General features: G+C 41.9%; 2 protein-coding genes across 7 annotated transcripts in view; both read right to left on the minus strand.

Annotated features, from left to right (window-relative positions):
- Positions 1 to 8,978, minus strand: part of ccdc180 (coiled-coil domain containing 180) — a 55,502-nt gene extending 46,524 nt beyond the window's left edge. For 3 of the 4 annotated variants that reach the window (XM_077714573.1, XM_077714572.1, XM_077714570.1), the window contains exon 1: positions 1,091 to 1,255. In XM_077714573.1, the coding sequence (XP_077570699.1) occupies positions 1,091 to 1,255 (165 nt within the window). Of the gene's footprint in view, positions 1 to 1,090; positions 1,256 to 8,692 lie in introns of those variants that run through there. The other variant, XM_077714571.1, reaches the window with a different exon arrangement.
- A 1,249-nt stretch (positions 8,979 to 10,227) lies between these two features.
- The window catches only part of LOC144194955 (glutamate receptor ionotropic, NMDA 1-like), a 43,988-nt gene continuing 32,278 nt past the window's right edge, over positions 10,228 to 21,937 (minus strand). For all 3 annotated transcript variants that reach the window (XM_077714211.1, XM_077714214.1, XM_077714212.1), the window contains 7 exons: positions 21,763 to 21,875; positions 18,367 to 18,515; positions 17,976 to 18,133; positions 17,150 to 17,311; positions 16,983 to 17,092; positions 16,764 to 16,909; positions 10,228 to 14,248 (listed from right to left, as the gene is read on the minus strand). In XM_077714211.1, the coding sequence (XP_077570337.1) occupies positions 14,183 to 14,248; positions 16,764 to 16,909; positions 16,983 to 17,092; positions 17,150 to 17,311; positions 17,976 to 18,133; positions 18,367 to 18,515; positions 21,763 to 21,875 (904 nt within the window). In that variant the 3' untranslated portion in view covers positions 10,228 to 14,182. The remainder of the gene's footprint in view (positions 14,249 to 16,763; positions 16,910 to 16,982; positions 17,093 to 17,149; positions 17,312 to 17,975; positions 18,134 to 18,366; positions 18,516 to 21,762; positions 21,876 to 21,937) is intronic.

Consider the following 21,937-nt stretch of genomic DNA (forward strand, 5'->3'; position numbering starts at 1 on the left):
TGTTGCTTTAACCAATCAGATTTTGAGTTGGCAACACCACAGTGCCTTGTCGCAGGCGTAGGGATACGTCATAGCCTTCTCGTAGGCGTAGGGATACGTCATCGCTTTCATCAACTATGATTGGCTAGCCAGAGTGAGCCAGCTAGACCTCGCAAGCTCAGTCCACAATGGCTGACGAAGGAAAACAAATGGATTTGGTCGCAGATTTACTGCCAAAGCCGTTTTCCAGACGGACTTTTCAGGAAAAAAAGATGGACATCATTAAGAAACGTCGGACAACTCCAAAGCAAGCAAGCTTGTCGCAACCGGGAGCGAACATTTTCACCAATAAATCGAATAAAAACAAATGCCAGAAATACAAAAATAGGCTCAACTTTCAGCATTAGCTTCAATGGCAAAAGAAATGGAGGAAGAAAGGAGGATGGATATTGTGTAAAGTTAAAAGGGATTTTTGGTGTGTAAAATATGGCTATATTCCCAAATAATATTTCAATTGTATGAGGTTATTATTGATGATTTTTGTATGTGTTGCAGCTGTAGCTGCAGTAGCCATAAAATGGTTTTTGAGGGTTGGATTGATTAGTTGAAGGCGCTACGACAAAATGCACGGACCGCCGCTGCTTAAATCTCCTAATTCTAATATTACCCGAAAAGCAATGGTCTTTACATCACCAATCATTGATAACCTTGAAACCAAAAAACTTTTGGTGCATGTAACGTAAAAACAAGAAAACGACTATAATCTCGTAACATTATGTGAAGAGACGTTTTGTTTTCACACAATTCCGACAACAGTTTGAGGCGTGAATTCAAACAACCTCCCTTTAACATTACATAACAAAACAAAATGCCTTTAATCTCACAATATTACGATTTAAATCTTTTAATAGTACAATTCATAATTTAGTGTACGGCATATTTCAATTTTAATCTTTTTCAATTTTATAAAAATGTGAATTTCCCATGACACGCCGCGGTTGAGTCTTCCACATCTTTAGCACGTGCTAACGATAAGAATTAGAAAATGTTGATGCAATCTAATCGAAAATAATCTTCCTAAACATATCAGCGCATGACATGCCGGACGCACCTGGTCGTCAAAAAGTTGCTGGTAAACTTTTCCTCTCGGAACCACACGAGTGTCCGACATGATGGCCCAAAACAGACAGAGCAGCAGGAATTTGGCTAGGCGGACGTCACGGACGCTGTCGTGATTGTCGTCTCCATGGAAACCGGACGCCGAGTGGCAGCGCATACAACCGTCACGCACGGGAACGTCACTTTTGCCCGGAGTTCCAAACGGGATATATATAAGATTTATTAACCTCCAATGACACAGGTGTCAAAGTGGCGGCCCAGGGGCAAATCTGGCCCATCACATAATTTTGCGTGGCCCGAGAATGTAAATCATGAGTGCCAACTTTCTGTTTTAGGATCCAATTAAAATGAAGATTATAGATGTATATTATATTTCCTGGTTTTTCCCCTTTTAAATCATTAATTGTAATTTTAAAATGATTTTTTCTGTGTTTTTAGTTCAAAAATCATTTTGTAAAAGCTAAAAATATATAAAAATATTTAGTTTTCCACTTTAATATGGAACATAATGATTAAAAGAGATTTCCCTTTACTAAGAAAAAAAACTCAAATAAACATTGCTTTAGATATATAAAAATGGAATAGTTAGGGCTTTTGATCCAGTTCTTTTAATCCATTTATTTAAAAAAAACTAAATATTATATCTGAAATGGGCCACACAAACCCCACCACCACGATAGGGTAATGACTCGTCAGTGGGGGGTTAGGATAGTAATGAAGACACAAAATTTGGGGTGTTAAAAGCAAAAAAAAAAAGCTAAGAGCAAGACATAACTCAATTCAGTTCGCTCAATTGGTAATGTAAATTCAAACTTGTGTGCTGTGATTTGATGTGCATGTGTAATTGTGTAATGTGTATTTTATTTGTTATCACAACTGGGGCTTGAGTCTTTCTTCCTATTATTGTTCTTTTTCTCATGCTTAAGTGTGTGCTGTTATGTACTCAAAATGTATATTCTTGCCAGCCTATAAGGCTTTTACTCACACTGATCATGAATTTTGTTCGTATTATTATTTCTCGTTAGCTTTGGTTGTCGAGGAAGGCACGAGATATTTCAACTCTGGCCTGAAGAATCCTGTCATTACTCTCATGGTGATATTTGCGTTTGTTCTATTTCGATCTTGTATCCACAATGCCGCATGTACTACCGACCTTTACCGAGACTCGCACATTCACGCCCACACATAAAAAGTAAACAAACCTTACTAAACATTATGTTCTTTCTCACATGCTAACTATTGTCTCTTGCAAACCCCACACTCAATCGGTCTCTACAACAAAACAACATACCTTTAAAACACATGGGGAAATAACCAGACAGGTCAATTGTTGTTGTTATCTTCAAGCCAACTTTTACTGAAATTGTAAATCAATTCACACAAAACATAATATACAATAACACCCGTATATATATACATATAAATTGGTGTTATTGTATATTATGTTTTGTGTGAATTGATTTATAATTTCAGTAAAAGTTGGCTTGAAGATAACAACAACTGACCTGTCTGGTTATTTCCCCCTGTGTTTTAAAGGCAAAGAAATTGTCGAATTCAGGGGTACAACATTTGGAGGCACCTCTGGGATTGCTGCTTAGATGACCAGTGTTCACAACCTGCTCACTGAATTCCGAGCCAGCTAAATCTACACTACAAACCAGGAAGAAGACAGTGAGGACAGGTGTTGCTGTTAAGAGGAACTTGAAGTTGGCAGAGTACTCGTCATCTGAGGCCCAGCAGAGATCATTAGAGAGACGGTAAAGACGTGCCAGTTCAGAGTTCACTTTTGCACAGTAAACCGTACTCCTACACCATTGAGGAAATGGAAATGGAACTGGAGCAGTTATACCTAGAGGTGGAAGGAATGTTGGAGGACCTGACAGTTAATGACCTGTTAAAAATATGTGATTTTCTTAACATAAGGAGTGTGAAACGCACATCACATATGGCATTGTTGGCTCACATTGTGACGCACCTGGAAAGGGAAGAACTCGAAGACGAAGAGGATAAAGGTATGTCCGAGTTGTTGAAATTGAAAGAGAAAATATATGAGATGAGGCATGAAGACAAAAGGGCTGAAAATGGCAAGCCAGGATCTTTGCCCCAGCTACCCGCCGCGGCGGACCTTCAAAGGGACGTGTCTCCCCAGCACCCGCCAAGCCCATACTAGCAGAAAGATTTCAAGATTGCGGGTCAAATAGATAAACCAGGCCAGAAGCACAAGCTGACGTTCTCCAGTCTGGTTCACCAAATTAAAAAGGGAACGAGTAGGGGTTACCAGGACGTGGAAATTGTCGACGCAGTGATCAGAGCTATCTCCCCAGGTCTACAATTAAGAAACTATTTTGAAGAAAAATCTAATCTTACTCTGCCCACACTCAAGTGCATCCATCCTCCGTGCTCATTTTCAGGAGAGGAGTGCTACCGACCTTTACAAGCAGCTAACTTCGGAAGCACAGCAGAGTAGGGAGACCCTGCAAAGTTTTTTTTATGCGAGTCTTGGGCCTTGGACAGAAAGTATTGTTTGCATCACGTGAGGCAGAATCGGGACTTCAGTACGACCCAAGCCTAGTACAGCGTATGTGTTTACACACAATACTCACTGGGCTTCAGAGCTATATATACGGATAGTTTTGCAGCCTCTCTTATTGGACTGTAAAACGTCCGATGAACTGTTATTGGACAGGTTAAATATAGCATGCGCTAATGAAGAAGAAAGGAAAAATAAAAAGAAGTTTAGCACCCCACAGGCAGCGAGACAAGTGAACCAGGTGCAGTCAGAAGACCTGCGACCTACTAATCGGCCTGCCGAAGAAAGATCTAAAATGTCCTCCGGAAGTAAGCGGAGCTTGCCGAACTGAAGACCAGTGTCGCATCTCTTAAAGGTCTCGGTGCCGAGATCGCTCAGCTTAAAGAGACGTTACAACAGACTAGGTTCCAGCATCAGCCCTCTGTCAGGAGACCAGTGATGGACCCCCAGCCACCTACGGTTCGACGAAATTATTACAGCCAGCCCGCAGCACCTCACTGGAACACAGGCCGCCCTGCCTATGTCCCGAGGAGGTGTTTTGTCTGCCAGCAGGAAGGGCGAGATGTCCAGTGCACACATTGTTATCGGTGTGGAAGTGGAGAACATTTCCAAGCTGGCTGTAAAAACCGAGTTGTCAGGCCACAAAGAGAAGCCCCTTTAAACGACTAATGATTGCCCCTGCGGGACTAGGGTCAACCATGAAGAGAGAAACGTTCCAACGATTTATACATAGTAACTGGGGGGAACTTCCTCGCAGAGATCAAGGCACGCCCTACCGATCACCCCCAGCAATAATAGGTCATCAACATAAAATTACCTCTCTAGTTGGAAGGCAATGTCTAGTTCAGTGTTACATAAAGGGTCACCAACTACAAGCATTATGGGACACAGGTTTACAAGTTTCAATTATTGACGAAAGGTGGAAAGATGAATATTTACCTGGCGTGAGACTGAGAAATGTGTCAGAAATATTAGAAATATCTGCAGATCTGACATTGATTGCAGCAAACGGGATTGAGATGCCTTTTATTGGGTGGGTGGAGACAACATTTCATTTAGTTTCAGGTGGTAAGCCATCAGCTGAGGAGTTGAAGTCACTCAGCCCAAAGACAAAATGCTTGCTCAGGCAGTGGGAGAAACTGATAATAGACAGTGACGGGATTCTGTACAGAACCACAACGACCCATAACCAGTTAGTCCTGCCAGAACAATATCGAGGAACAGTAATGCAAGAGTTGCATAATAACATGGGGCACCAGGGCGTCGACCGCACAGTATCCCTTGTGCGTGATCGTTTCTTCTGGCCTTATATGCAGTCTGATATTGAACATTATGTGACTAAAATCTGCCATTGTCTAAAACAAAAGAAACCATGCCAGGAACAGAGAGCACCATTGACAATTATTGTGACAACACACCCCTTTGAGCTGGTCTGCATTGACTTTCTTCATCTTGATAGATGTAAAGGTGGATATGAACATATCCTCGTCGTAGTCGACCAATTTACACGTTTTGTCCAAGCATATGCTACCACCAACAAGTCAGGAAAAGCTGCTGCAAACCTTATCTTCAATGACTTTGCTCTGAAGTTTGGGTTCCCCTTACGTATCCACCATGATCAGGGAGGAAAATTTGAAAACCAGTTGTTCACCCAGTTGAAGAGACTCAGTGGTATGGCTGGATCAAGGACAACACCGTATCACGCGATGGGTAATGGTCAAGTGGAATGAATGAACAGAACATTACTACAGATGCGCAGAACACTGACTTAGACACAGAAATCGAATTGGAAGGAGCCTTTGAACAAAATTGTGCATGCTTACAACTGTACCCGTTGTGATGTGACAGGTTATTCACCATTTTACCTTCTGTTCGCCGAGGCTTCCAGTGGACATGCTCTTTGGACTGTGCAACAACTCTGATGCAGATGGACAGCAGGACTATGTGGAAAAATGGAGACGAGGGATGGAGGAGGCGTACACCTTTGCCACCGAGAGCGCACGGAAAGCTGCAGAAAAGGGTAAAAAGCACTATGACACTAAAGTGAGGAGTTCTGTGCTACAACCAGGAGAGCGCGTCCTGATAAAAAACCTGACACCAAGAGGAGGACCTGGAAAACTCTGTGACTTCTGGGAAGATACAGTTCACACAGTGGTGAGGCGAATGGGATCTGACCTACCAATTTATGAAGTTAAGCCAGAAAGAGGTAAAGGGCGTTCCAGAGTTCTGCACAGAAATCTACTGATGTCCTGTGACCATTTACTCGTTGAGATAACACCAGAAGAAGGGAAAATTGGCACAAGTATGCCGAGAAAGAAACAGCAGCCGGTATCTCATCAGGAGTCAGACAAAGACAGCGATGACGAATATGACTTCCACTATGAGCTCCGCCAGGGGCTAAATGAGAGAGGTACCCGAGAGATGGAGCACAGGCCACTGCCAGCGGACCAGACACATGAAGTGAGGGGCTCTGCTTCGGGACCAGTACAAGTAGAAGATGACCATCAGCTGGAGGACCTGCCTGGTGAGGGAGCAAATCCTCCTCTTGAAAATCCGAGTGATGATCAGTTATCAGAGACCTCCCCGCCAACCGCCGTGACAGAACCTGAGGCGCTGACTGACGAAAGGCCAAGAAGGGATAGACATCCACCACGACCTATGACCAGGTTGGTGTCCCCACCTGTTATAGTACCCAGTCACCGCATCAGTGGCTACCTGTTTACACTGCACCAGGAGTGGCCCTTTGGTTAGTACACCTGCATCCATATTACCTGCAGCCACCCTTTATGTATGGAGTCCAACAAGCTTGAGCCTACAAGGGTGTCATGTATGATGCGGGCATGGACTGTTACGGACTGTGATTACAGTTCCCATCCAGTATACGTGGACCGTACGAGTTGTGGATTATATTTGAACTGTGGCCCTTGCCACCTGGAGTTTAATGAGCATCGGCTCACAAAAGTGGAGATATTTGGGAGTATACCGATGTCGGGACGACTTTTGTTTTTGTGGGGGAGAGTGTGACAGGGTAAAGTGAGTTAAGTTATAAATGAGTGCATGTGTGATGTAAAACTAGTTTTGGGATGGATGTTTATCATTCTTCGATTATTGATGCCTCCAGCCAAATAGCAAGGGTATGGATCGGTATTCGATTTTTTATGTCTGGACTCACGTAGCTGACACGTGAGGGGATCTTCAGGTATTTCAGTAAAAGTTGGCTTGAAGATAACAACAACTGACGTGTCTGGTTATTTCCCCCTGTGTTTTAAAGGTATGTTGTTTTGTTGTAGAGACCGATTGAGTGTGGGGTTTGCAAGAGACAATAGTTAGCATGTGAGAAAGAACATAATGTTTAGTAAGGTTTGTTTACTTTTTATGTGTGGGCGTGAATGTGCGAGTCTCGGGTGAAGGGCATTTATAGCCTTTAGCAATCTACCTTCGGCCGCCATTAGCGTTAGCATGAGTGTGCAGTATATGATGGTCGTAGCAAAGGAAGCTATGCTATTGAGATTTCACGAGCCTCGAGTAGAACACATGAAATAGCATTAGCAACGTACCCTCGGCCGCCATTAGCGTTAGCATGGTGATGTGTGTGTGTATGACGGTCGTAGCAATGAAGCTAAGCTATGTTATTGAGATTTCTTTGTTTGGCCTGCTAACTAGCTAAGGACTTCTCTAGTTGGAAAACAAAAGGTAACACAAGTTACAATAGTCACAAGTTATGACCGTTTATGCAACAAGTACATTGTTTTGGGTTATAACGGGTTGTTAATATATTTCTATGTATATGTATATGTATATATATATATATATATATATATATATATATATATATATATATATATATATATATATATATATATATATATATATATATATATATATATATATATATATATATATATATATATATATATATATATATATATATAATTTTCTTTCGTAACTTGAACATTTTGTATGCAGAGGTGTACTTTATACGTAAATTCTCTAATTTGTTCCACGGTCCTCACAGAGCTACCAACTAAATCTTAATTAGTCTGTGTCCCAATTTTAAATGAAAAAAATCTAAAGAATGATTTATTAATGTCTTAAAATAAATAAAGCATATGAAAGTGCGCCCTGCACCGCGGAAATAGTTCTCTCTAGGGCAGTGGTCTCAAACCGGTTCCCAAAGGGCCGCAGTGGGTGCAGGTTTTCATTCCAACTCAACAAGAATACTTTTTGCAAGTGCAATCAGTTAATTAGAGTCAGGTGCTACTTATTTTAAAGACACCTGATGGGTTAAAATGTCGGCACTGGATCGGTTGGAACAAAAACCAGGACCCACTGCGGCCATATGTGGAACCGGTTTGAGACCACTGCTCTAGGGCATTATTATGGGAGATGTAATACCAGGTGGCGGCAGATGCTCGTTCTACCAGGGCCGAAAGCCGTCCACTTTGTACTTCATTTAGACTTTGAGTGTATGTGCATGTGTGGTAAAATATGTACCGCGGTGCATTGGTACGGTTTTCTATCGCTTAATAAGGGCACTTGTAATCATTAATAAGGGGAGCATTTATAATTTTGAAACATGGATAGTGGTTGTTGGGAAACAGCCAAGGGAATCGAATTGAGTGCTTTTGGATTGGATTGGATAACTTTATTCATCCCGTATTTGGGAAATTTCATTGTGACAGTAGCAAAAATGGGGGTAATGCAGATACAGAAAAAAACATATTGTTCCAGAAGAAAGGTATAAAAAATAGAATTAAGTTTAGTCTAAGGTATCGTAAATCCAAGTACAGCAGTACCTCGACATACGAGCAATTTGAGATACGAGTAAAGATTTTGAGCAAATAATTATCTCTAGATACAAGGAAAATTTCAAGATCTGAGAAAGCCAGGGGGCCAAGACATGAGACTCTGTTTATTATTGTAGCGCACTGTCTTTTTTGCTGCATCTCTTTCGTGTATAGCACATATACGAACACTAGGCGGAACGTTGCATTTTTCAGTTTTTTTTTTCCTTCACTCAGCGCGAATGTCGCAGCGATCACTAATACAAGGAGTATATATTACCTGTCGTTGGCTGCTCATAATAACATCAGGGGCACTGGCTCTCTCCCCCGCAACTCCTTGTGTAATACCTCTGGTCGCAACTCCCTCTTTGTAATGTCTCTGCAAGCACTGGGGGAAGCGTTGCATTAAATCTGCCCCCCACCCCCAGCCTGTTAGCTCCCGTTGGCGAAGTGATTGCTAATTCAAGACTACTCGTTGGCAAAAGGTCGTGAGTTAACCTATTGTGAGGACATTTGTGTGAATCATTTTCGGAATATTTTGAAGGGAATACGACAGCAAACCATCAATAGTGAACGTGAGGGTGGAGGCGGGGCTAACAGCACCCCGGCCAGAAAAAGGTATAAAAATGTAAAACTAAATTAGAATTAAGTTTAGTGTAAAGTTATATTAAACTTATTTTTTAGTGTGTCTACATCGTAATCCAAGTTCATTTAAATTAGTTTGTTATATCACGATTCACCGGTGCAAAAAATCAATCAACATATGCGCTCAGCTCCGGAACGCATTAAGCTCGTACCTCAAGGTACCACTGTATATGAGAATGAGAGCGATGAAATGAGAGCACAGTAGAGGGAAGCGATGCTCTTAAAGTGAAAATCAATTCATATGCGACATTTTCAAAATACAATAACGGATAAGGAAATGCATTTGCTTTTTGGGGGATTTCATAACGTGGATCATTTTTGTATTTCGAGTCACTCACTTGCATTTAATAAAATTTGTAACCTGAAAATTTCATACTGTTAGACTAAACTATTTCACCTGACTCCAATTCCTTAACTCTGTAGTCTCCAGTCTAACAATGGAGCGTGTTCAGCATCGGAGGAGACAAACCAGGGTTGAGCGAGTTTATCCACAGATGATTTATTCCATTCAAATTGATTCATACAGAGCTCCGGGTCTCCCTCCCATAGAATAAGCCCGCTGAGTGTTGATGTCCCAAAGCGGAGGATGGAAAAGACATTGTCCAAACCCGCGTTTGCCCAGTTATAGTCCAACAAAAATGCATATTCATTCGCTGATTAATAATGAGATGTGGGCTGGTCCAGGGCTGCTGTGAGGGGGGGTTTCTCTGGGCTCCACATCTTCCAGCCTTGAATCCACATCATCCAGACCTCTGTCTCCGCTGGTCCTATAAAGTCCCGACCCTCTGCCCTGCTCTTTGTTCCTCTGCCCTTTGAAGTCCTCCATCTGGTCTCTTATCAGTGTGAATCCCTCCTTGAAACAAGAATCTCAGGAAGAGCCTTTTGTTAACATTGTAGTCGAGGAGTCTCGGACCCATCCTTCTGTTCATATTGTAATTGAATTGAGAACAGGAGCCCAACTCTTCAGTGGCGATACTAAAACAAGACCGCCACAAAAAGAATGAGTAAAATGTGATATCAAAATGAAACAGCCATACTAAAAAGAATGAGTAAAATGTGATATCAAAATGAAACAGCTATACTAAAAAGAGTGAGTAAAATATGTCAGATTCTTCAGTACCTAGAAGAGTTCATAAGTAGAGGTTTGACTGTATTTGGACACCAACACAGTTTACTTTCATTGAGTTTTATTTGGACACAAACATTGCTTACAATAACTTTAATAATGACAGTGCTTACATTTTGTTTTGATATAAACATGATTTCTAGGGCAAGTGATCAAGCTTATTTTGACAACAACATGATTGTTCAGAGTCAGTTTGCATTTTACAAGAGGACATAGAAAAAAGGGCAGGCTTTTATGTTGGCTCCACCTCCTTTACCACAAATGACATCAAAAAATCTTAGCGTGTTACTGTGAACATTTTGCTCACGTCAATATCAATGACATCACTTAACTAGAGGCTCACCAGTTGCTACATTAGTGTGTGCCTCTGAGCTGGGAAGTGTTAACTCATTTGTTCACTCATTTTCAACAAAGCTTATTCTTGACAGGGTTTGTGGGTACTGTTGCCTATACCAGCTAACTTTGGGCAAAAGACGGAGAAGTTATGTATGCTGATATTCTTTGAAACACCGCATGATTCAAAATAGTGTGGGCATGTAGTAATCGTGCCTGGACGCACAGTAGCTCAGGTCCCATATAAAATTTTACTACAATACATTACCCAGATCAACTTGTAGCCCACGATCGACGTAATATATAGGAACTGCTGGTTCAAACCGCGACTAAATGAGATGCTAGATAATCATTTAAAACAACATTTGGGAGCCAAAATTGAAAAGAGTTGCTATTTACCATATTTCGGAGACTATACATTGCACAATTCTTTCAGAATTTGGGTAAGACTGCAACTTATTCTAGTGTGATTCATGGCGTTCCATCCATCCATTCTAAATTTGGTCTAAATGTTTTATTCATGTCGCAGGCTAGCGAGTGCATGTGCACCTGCAAACCCGCATGAAGTATTGGTCGCCAGTCGCTTCACCGCAAGAGGGAGGTGATTGCAGTCCTCTTAGAGAAAATGAATTGAACCGGAGCAGTGTTGACTGTGTGTCTGGCCCATAATGCGGAGGATGTAAAGCCACTATAGCTAAACAAAGCTACTGGTTATGTCAGGAAGTTAATTATTTGCCAAAAGCGTGCGTAAAGGCCTGTATGCATACTACAGAAGTTTAACCAAACTGACTAGTTGGGCATTATTGAGCTAAATTGTTACAACATAGTAGCTTGCAAAAACCAGCAGCTGTGGTTTAGGGAACTATTGATTTGAACTGCTCATTGGTTGCTGTAGTAAGACTGTTTGAGCTGGTTGGCGATAAATAGGTGACATTTTCCTTCCTCCAAATATTCGACTTGTGGTCTGATGTTACTTGTTTCTTGTAGGACGCATTTCACTGAGTATTTTGTATCTTATACCCCTGGGCAATTTATAGTCTGGAAAATATGGCACTCGGCCATATCATATCTAAGATTGATATAAAATTCACAAATTACACACTAAGTTTAAACACTTGAAAACATTTGACAACATCATTGGTACAGACGAAACATTTGCTCTCATGTTAGCCAATTCACCAGATGGATTAGCATCAATGAGCGTTAGCCAATGTCAAGTCGTCAGCTAATGAGTGGTAAAGTTTGTACAGGGTGTCGCAGGTCAATGAGTTAAACACTCTAACAAATTGCTCAATACTCAAATCTGGCGGGCAAGGAAAAGCAACAAATGCCCACATAATGTGCTTCATGTTGATTGGCTGGAGGAGGAAGACAAAATGAAATTAAAGCACAGGTGTGATGGCATTATTAATTTCAGCATGCCGTGGGAGCGTCAGGGGGCAGAGCCTCTGCAACTAACATGTGTTGATTGACAGATTTTGAAATCTACTCAAGCTAACATGTTGAAGATAACTAACGGTCTTTGCTATATGGTTCAGTGAATGCGTATAAAATTTCACAAACAACCGGCAGAGATCACTCCCTGTTTCATATCAACACAAAACTAAATCACCAAGAGTGTCCTTAAAATTAGCTGGTCCCCTAAAGCCAGGAGTAAATTGAACAAGAAGTGGCCATAAATTTATAGAACGTGACTTAACATTAAGGAGGAAGGGGAAAAAACAGCCCCACAGTACTCTTCTCAAAGTAGAAAGTGATACAAAAAATGAGCAGGAAGAGAACCAATAATTAACAAGTGACGGATATGAAAAAATACCTCCAACGTGTAGCAAACATGAATACGTTCCCAAAATTAATGAGTAATTGTACAAGAAGTGACCCAAAAATTAATATGAATGTGAGGAGAGTCCCTTAAAGCGAATAGTAGCCCAACAAAAAGGCCCCAAAAAGCGAAGAGTACATACCCCAAAAGGAAGAAGGCCCCCTAAAGCAAAGAGTAAGTATCGTATTTTCTCGAATAGAAGCCGTATTTGTAACAAAAGAAAGATGACTGAATCAAGGGTACGGCAAAAATGTGCACAAGACTTGCTACACACTTTTTCACCAGTAGAAGTCGGCAAAGAAATACGTACTAGTTGTTGGTTATTTTCTGTTGTGCAGTCAAAAAACAACCATTACTGGATGAATTAATTTCTTATGATATTGACCCCAATAATGTGCTTTTCATTCATATAGTATCTCAGAAATACCAAGTGTGACATTTTTTCTTAATATTTCCCTTCAAAGTAACACATTTGTACTCCCTATTAAAACCATGAATATGGATGTGAAAATTGTGAATCATGGGGCGGCTTATACATGAGAAATTGTAAAATTCAACGATTTTATGGCAATTTTACGGGGCGGCGTATACGCGAGTAAATACAGTACCAAAAAAGGAACAAGAAGGCCCCCTACATTAATAGGAAGTGACTTAAAGCGAAAGAGGAAGTGTAACAAAACAGCCAGTAACCTTCTACAGAGCCACTGTGGAGAGCATCCAGACTTACGGCATCACAGTGTGGTATACCGGAAGCACGGCAGCAGACAAAAAAGCCATACAGAGGGTGATAAACACTGCCCAGAAGATCGTCGGCTGCTCTCTGCCATCACTAGAAGACATTGCCAACCCCCGATACCTCAGAAGAGCCGGGTCCATTGTGGGAGACCCATACCACCCTGGACACGGCCTGTTCCAGCTGCCTCCATCTGGCAGACGCTACAGGTCCTACAAAGCACGGACAAACAGGCTCAAGGACAGCTTCTTCCCAACAGCCATCAGGTCTCTGAACCTACAGCAACACGTGACGTGACGACTACACATATCCCTACTATGAAATTAAGTCAAGTCGAATTGAAGTAACAGGAAAGTCGTTTGGTGCAGATCTGCCTTCCACAGGATGACTGAGGGAGGGTAAGTATAAAGACTGAGAGGTAAGTGATCCATCTTATTCTTGTTGGCATCGGTGAGGCAACTTGTAGTCGCCGGAAAATGGCGCTCAAGGCGGAGAGCTAACAAGTATGAATATGTCATAAATAAATGTCATAAATGTGTCTGGCCTGGGAAGACGAACTTGTGGAGAAGCACTATACAATTTTGTCATACGCTGCTGAGGGTATGATGACTACTAGGCTTTTTGTCAAGTCAATGATGACGACAATGCCTATGTCTGATTTTCATTTTCAGTAAGCAACACAAAATGGAATGCGAAATGACTCCAACCCCCCCAAAAAACAGGTAACTAAATAAGTACCCCACAATGAACAGTGCATAGGCATAAGAAGTGATGCAAAAATGGACAGGAAGTACCCAAAAATGAACAAATCCCCCAAATTTTACAAGAAAGTGTCCCAAATGGAACACAGAGTGCCATATAAATAACAGGAAGGATCTGGTCCAAACTGAAGAAAAAGTAAAAAGAAAGAACAGAAAGCTTATTAAAAGTGTATGCGGGAATTTTGTGGCTTTCAATCTTGAGATTTGAACTTCCAGAGAATAATGTTTTTTTGTGAAAGAAAGCTGCTTCCTACTCAACTGGCTCTGCCCACCTGATAAAAAAAAAACCCATATGGAAAAAAGAAAAAAACAAAGAAAGCTTGGGCTTGTGATGGGCGTGGCACTGGCGTTCACACCACAGTACTGACGGAGGGATCCGATAGGTTGATCTGGCCAGTGATGTCAGTTGGGTATGGCTGCGCAAGAAAAACAATATGCATGTTAATGCCCTAATTATTCAGTTATTTATATAGATTCTACATATGCCATTGTACGTATGCATGTAAGATTTCTCAGGTGATTCCTACTGCTGTGAATTTAGGGTAAATTTCTCCTTTAAATTATTCTTAATGTGCTCTTAAAGTTTTGATTAATTGTTAAATGGTTTGGTTGATCTATGACTCAAGCTCTCTTTAGATTTTTTAAAAATTAGGCTTGGTTAAAAAATTCTGTATCATTCATTCATTTTCTGAGCCACTTTATCCTATCCCTCACTAGGGTCGGATAATGAGATGAGAGATCCAAGATGGCGGCACACGGGTGTAGCGGCTCTTTGCTCTCCAGTTTAGTGTTTAGTTTTCTTAGTCTTATCGTTATTTACGAACAACTGCGAGGCAAACATTTTCTACATGGCCAGTATTTAATTACTCTCAGTAGGATATATATCAATCCCGAGGACATCTCGAGACCACCGGGATCTCCGTGGATACTCAGCCCACTCAGAGTACAACGAGGCGGCGAAGGGAAAGAATACAACGTGTACATACACAACGACTGGTGCTGCAACAGTAGGATCATGGCAGTTCGGTGCAGGCCCTTCTATCTACCTAGGGAGCTAAGGATTGTCATTGTAACGGCTGTTTACATTGCACCGGATTCTAATGTTATCCAGCACTTAGCCTCTTGCTAGGGACTGTAAACAAACAGCAGCTTGACCACACCGTTGGAGTCTTTATTGTCACCGGTGACTTCCACATAGAATTTTTAAAGACTGTTCTGCCCAAGTTCATCCAGCACGTGAAGTGTCACACTAGAGGAGATAAAACTAGACCATGTTTATTCTAACATCAAACATGCTTATAGGGTTGAGGAGCACTTCACAGAAAATAACCCAGAGAAGAGGTGGCAATGAATATGACACATGGTACTCAGACAATTCGCCGAAAAAAGTTTTGCCGGCGGACAGTTCGCCAAACGGAAGTTTTGCCGAAAAAGTGTTTAAATTTATTATTTTATTAGACAAATAAAAGTGGAGATGTTTCTCATTGTGTTGTTTTTTGTACCGAGGTTGAAAAACAGACACACAATCCGGGGGCGGGGCGAGCGTGCGAATCCCGTTTCGGCAAAACGTCCATTTGGCGAACTGTCCGCGCGATGTCTTCCGGTGAATCGTCCGGTCACGACGACGCATTACCAATTACAATGACAACAATGTGTATGCTAACGCAGATGCCTCACTAGCACAGGAACTGAACCGTTTCTTTGCCCGCTTTGAGACTGACAAATTGGAAGTACACTGAAGCTTCAGGGACATGAAATGAGGTCAACAAACTTTCTTTTTGGTGTTTGGTGAACAATGTCACACTAAACACCACGAAAACTAAAGAAATAATCCTGGACTTTCGCAAACGCAGCACAGATCTGGCCCCACTTCTCATAAATGGAGTATGAGTATACAGCGTCCAGTCCTTCAAATTGGAGGGTGGGGGTCCACGTCATGGACAAGCTCTCCTGGTCTATCAACACCACAGCAGTGGTGAAGAAGGCCCAGAAACAACTCCATTTCCTGAGGGTACTAAGGAGAAACAACTTGGACACTAAGCTTCTGGTAACCTTCTATAGAGCCACAGGGGATAGCCTCCAGGCATACTGCATTACAGTGTGGTACGCTGGAAGCATGGCAGCAGAAGATCATCGGCTGCTCTCTGCCCACACTGGATGACATTGCCAGCCCTCGTTACCTCAGCAGAGCCGGGAACATTGTTAGGGACTCATACCTCACCCTGGTCACTACCTGTTCCAGCTGCTGCCCTCTGGCAGACGGAACGGTTCTCACAAAGCACAAATAGACTTAGGGAGTTTTTTCCCCCACAGCCATTAGGACTCTAAACTTGTGTTAGCACGACACTTCTGTGCAATAACAATGTGCAATATCTTAGATTGCACAATATTTTAGAATTCCCCTTTCCAGGATGTGACTTTTTATATTTTTATATTACTTATTTATGGGTTTTTTTTACTGTGAAAACGCACTTAGTGGACTAGCACCACCAATTTTGTTTTAAGCAGCTGTGTATGATGACAATAAAGGCTTTTGATTTTTTTTTTAGATGAGATAAGTCTTGGTTTACAAACAAGCAAGTTATGACTTAATTCGAAAGACAATACATTTCACTTTGATGGGCAAAATGGACCAGCTGAGGCCAGAGGATCGAATGTTTAGTGCCGTCAATGGCTGCCACTGAGTCATTCACTAGTATGAAAAAACAATCCACTTAAAACAAAATTTATCGAAAAGGGAGTCATTTATAGCAATTTTAAAGTATACATTAGCTCCATTTTTAGCTCCATAATTTTAAGGAACGCCAATCTAATAAAAGGGCCAAAAAGTGAGAATGGCCATTTGGATTGACGGACAGTGTGCCTTTCGCATTTAATTCTATATATATCCTATATCTATAGCGTTATCCTTGTCATGAGCGTCACAGTCACCTGCAAGTTTTTCCTCCAAACGTTGACGGCGGCGAAAGCCAGTTGCATCTGCTTCCTGCGGGCGTCCTTATGTCGCTTGTAGGCAATCTCGATGAAGATGAGAAAGATGCCCGCCACGATCCCTCCCGCCACCAGCATGAAAACACCTGGTGACACCAAGAAAATAAAGGTAGGGCGGAGAAAGGAGGAGGAGAAGAGATGGCGCCGGCGCATCCCCACCTGCCATGTTCTCGAAGGTGAGTGTGGCTGGTGCATTGCTCCTGGAGTCACACTCCTGGTATCGAACCCACGTCTTGTCCAAGTCCTCCATAAAGCCATTCTCATGTGAACTGAAAGCCGCCACTTTAGTCATTTAGTCTTTCGATGGTGCTGGCGTGGGGCCTCACCTGAGGATGGCCAGCGACACATTCTGCTTCCAGGGACTGTCCTTCCGCATCCCGATGCCAAATCCAGAGCGGAAGAAAAGTTCGCCGGTGGTCACTAGGTCGCATTTTTGCGATGCCTCGAACTCTAAAACGGCGCTGTCCCAGATAAAGGCGTGGAGTTTGCTGCAAAGGGCACATATGCCTTATTCTATCTGTTCTCTGAACAGACTATGTCTTTTGGGTGGCTTCCAATATAAAGTTACTCAAAATGCTCGAAAAAATCAACAAGAATTTAACCAAAATGAATACAAAGTATGGCTTAACGATATTGGAGAAACTGACCTTGCGAGTTGTTAAGGGATTGGAATATATTGCAATCTTAAAATTTGTGTATCTTGATAGATATCTCATAGAATAGGTGAAAAATGCCAGAAATCAACACAAAACCCATAAGTGCATCATAATTAACCAGTAACCCCAAGATGGAATTGCCCAGAAATGCTCTAAAATCAACAAGAACTGATCCAAAATGAATAGGAGGCAACACTGAAATGTTCTAAAACCAACAGAAGGGGACCTAGTAATGACACAGAATTTAAAAAATGTGACCCAGAAGTGCACTAAAATGATGTGACATGTACATGCCATAAAAAAATGAATAGACACCAAAAACCAATAAAATGTGGGTATAGAATGAATAGGAAATGATCCTAAACAACTAGTGACCCCAAAATGCCTAAAATCAACAAGTAACACAGAAATGACACTAAAACAGTATGAGTTTCTCGGCTATACACACCTGGTCATATAGTTTAAAAAGTATGAATGATACGTATTGATTTCTCACTTGTCTCTAACAGCCTGTATGGCCTCAGCAGCACTCTCATAGTTATGCTTCTCCATGTGGCGATACATGGTGCTCAATTCCACTTGACGCCGGAAGTAAATGTCAACTGAGCTCTGCTTGACCGTTGCGTAGATGAACTTGTCTGATGGGTTTCGCAGCTATGAAGTGCCAAAACAAAGAAAAAGTGTCAAATACGGAAGCTAGGCGAAAAGGCAGGTAGAATGGAAAACACGTACATTTGGAACTTCCAAATGGTAAGGCACGGCATGATGATGAAGAAATGAGGATGTTGACTGTGTGGATGAGGGTTCAGAGGTGTGACGACCGCTATGACGTGAGGAAAAGATGAGAGGTCAAAGGACACACAAAAGGGGGCTTTGCATCATCTAACCCTAGGGTCGTTGATGCCAGTGATGCGCTCCTCAGGCCGGTCCAGCACCAGGAAGGCGGCCAGGTTGGCCGTGTATGACGCCACGATGATCATGGCAAATCCCGCCCACACCATTCCTAAAATCCTGGCTGAAAAACTCCTCGGGGCTCCTGAGAAGGCAGAGGAGGAACATGTCCTGAATATTCAAATTATCGTATTTTCTCGCATATAAGCCGCCCCCCGTATCAGCCACAGCCTTACAATTGCCTTAAAATCGTTGAATTTTCAATTTCTAGCGTATAAGCCGCCCCACGTTTCACAATTTTACATCTCCATAATCATGGTTTTAATAGAGAGTACAAATGTGTTACTTTGAAAAGGAAATCTTAAGAAAAATCACCCCAAACAAAAGCTCATTATTAGGGTCAATATCATAAGCAATTTAGTAATTCATCCAGTAATAGTTGTTTTCTTACTGCAAGACAGAAAATAACCAACAAATCGTGAATGTTAATTTGCCGTTATCTAATGGTGAAAAAGAGTATAGCAACGCTGTAAGTCTTGTGCGCATACAAGTTGTACCCTTGATTCAGTCATCACTCTTTTAAGTTACAAATACAGTGTATGTGCAAGAGAATACGGTAATCCCCAATTTTGACAGCTAGAAATAACCATACAATGGTGGTCAAAACTTCACATCCACTTGTGAGAAACATAATGGCATGGCTCTCTTGAGTTTCCAGTTATTTCTACAACTCAGATTTTTCTATGATAGAGTGATTGAAACAGATACGTCTTTGTCACAAAAAACATTCATGAAGTTTGGTTCTTTTATGACTTTATTATGGGTGAACAGAAACAAGTGATCAAATCTGCTGGGTCAAAAATATACATACAACAGCACTAATATTTGGTAACATGTCCCCTGGCCATTTTCACTTAAATTAGGCGCTTTTGGGCGCCATCGGCTAGCTTCTGGCAAGCTTCTGGTTGAATCTTGGAACAGTCCTCTTGACAGAATTGGTAAAGTTCAGTTAAATTTGATGGCTTTCTGACATGGAGGAGTTTCCTCAGTATTGTCGACAAGTTATCAATGGGGTTATGAGTCATTACTTTGGCACGGCCATTCGAAAACCTTAATTCTAACCTAATTTAGCAAATCCATTACTACTTTTGATGTATGTTTGGGGTCATTGTCCTCTTGGAACACCCAACTGCGTCCAAGACCCAATCTTCGATCGGGCTGATGACTAGGTTATCCTGAAGAATTTGAAGGTAATCCTCCTTCTTCATTATTCCATTTACTCTGTAAAGCACCAGTTCCAGCAGCAAAACAGCCCTACAGCATAATACTACCACCACCGTGCTTGACGCCAGGCATGGTGCACATGTGGTTAACGGCCTCATCTTTTCTCCTCCAAAAATATTGCTGGGCATTGTGGCCAAACAGCTCGATTTTTGTTTCGTCCGACCACAGAACTTTCTCCCAGAAGGTCATATCTTTGTCCATGTGATCAGCAGCAAACTTTAGTCGAGCCTTAAGGTGCCGCTTTTGGAGCAGTGGCTTCCTTCTTGGATGGCAGCCTCTCAGTCCAGGGAGATGCAAAACACGCTTGACTGTGGACACTGTCACCTGTGTTCCAGCAGCTTCTAATCCTTGGCGGACCTGCTTTTTGGTGACTCTTTTATGGCATGTACATGTCACATCATTTTAGTCCACTTCTGGGTCACATTGTTTTAATTCTGTGTCATTACTAGGTCCCCTTCTGTTGTTTTTTTGTGACAAAGCATCTGTTCCAATCAGTCTATCAGAGAAAAATCAGAGTTGTAGAAATAACTGGAAACTCAAGAGAGCCATGACATTATGTTCTTCACAAGTGTATGTAAACTTTTGACCACAACTGTATATACTGAAGTCAGATGTCCAATCGTCCGCTTCTTTCATTAAAGCCTTGCTGTGTGTTTCAACACACCCTGAGACTGTTTCTGCTTCTGAATCGTCAAGCAGATTAAAGATGGTTCCACAACAACTAAGAAGTCAGTATTCACTAAAACTAGAATTTATTAAACAAAAAGAACACGCCAAAAAGTATCAAAAGGAGATAACATAACACCACGACCGAGTGGGCAAATAATCAAAGGATCAAAAGGTACAACAAAACAGCACGATCGAGTTGGCAAAAAAACGAAAGATCAAAAAGTACAACAAACCGCTCTTGCTCGTTTTGTGCTTTTGCTGCTTTTATGTCTTAATGATTTGATTTGGTGATTCTTCATGATTCCATTTACTTTTATTTGCTTTGTACTTTGTGTTTTTGCTTTGCTGTTCTGTCTGATCACCCTCTTGGTACTGCCACAATGAAATTTCCCGAATACGGGATGAATAAAGTTATCCATCCATAAAAAAACAACACGACCGATTCGGCGAATAAACGAAGGCTTTCAAAGTATGAAAACACAAAATACAAATGTCAAAATTCACAGCGAGGTGTTGGACAAGCAGGGTGGTAAGCAAGGGGGAGACAGGCAATCCGCCGACTGTGGCGGGTGTCTTTAAATACCTGATGTGTTAATCAGCTGCAATTGTGCTGAGGGTGCCCCACCTCGCTGCTGAAAAGACACATCATTGTAGGCAACAAACATGACAGTTTCTTTGTTGCTGCTGTTATCGTCAAATTTATCTAATTTCTGTAATGTTACCGAGATGCATATTTGGATGGTTTCTCTGACAAAATACTCCCAGGACTCCATGCATTAAAAGATGGAAGATATTCATCCCAATATCTCATCTCATTTCCTGAACTGCTTTATCCGAGCTTGGGTTGGATGCTGGAGCCTATCCCAGCTGACTCCAAGCCAGAGGCGGGGGACACCCTGAATCGGTGGGCAGCCGATTGCAGGGCACAAGGAGTTGGACAACCATGCACACTCACACACATACCTAAGGGCAATGTAGAGTGTCCAATCAGGCTACGAATTACGTCTTTGGGATGTGGGAGAAAACCCGGATGAAACCCATGCAAGCCCGGGGAAAACATGCAAAGTTCACACAGATGGACATGACCTAGATTTGAACCCAGGACCCCAGAGCTGTGAGGCCAACACACTAACACTCACCACCTACACCGGCTGCCCAGCCCAATATCCGTGTGATATTAATCACAGCTAGTTTGGAGGGATTTTCAACTTTTGACTGTAATATATATTTGGATCGTCCCATTGCACCTTACCACATAAATTGTATTTATTGCTCGATGTTTTAGAGATGATTGACAAAAGTAGCAAATAATTATGGGCATAACACAAATAACACAGGCATGCATGGTTGAAAACCCAAAGTAGACATTCCCGGCTGCAGCTGGCCATGGCCGGCAAATTTCAAAACCTATAACACAAAATTGGCGCTTGCGGAATCACCTTCTCCGATGCCGGAGTTGAGCAGAACCCCCCAGGAAAACCACATGGCTGAGGACAAGGTGAGGGCGTCTTCTTCTTCTTCTTCGCTGTTCACTTTAAACCTTCCAAATGGGCTTCACACAATCACATTACACACATTAGCAAGCACTGGCTGACACCACAAGTCACATAATTT

The sequence above is a fragment of the Stigmatopora nigra genome, chromosome 4 (assembly GCF_051989575.1).
Source record: "Stigmatopora nigra isolate UIUO_SnigA chromosome 4, RoL_Snig_1.1, whole genome shotgun sequence".
Taxonomy (NCBI): domain Eukaryota; kingdom Metazoa; phylum Chordata; class Actinopteri; order Syngnathiformes; family Syngnathidae; genus Stigmatopora; species Stigmatopora nigra.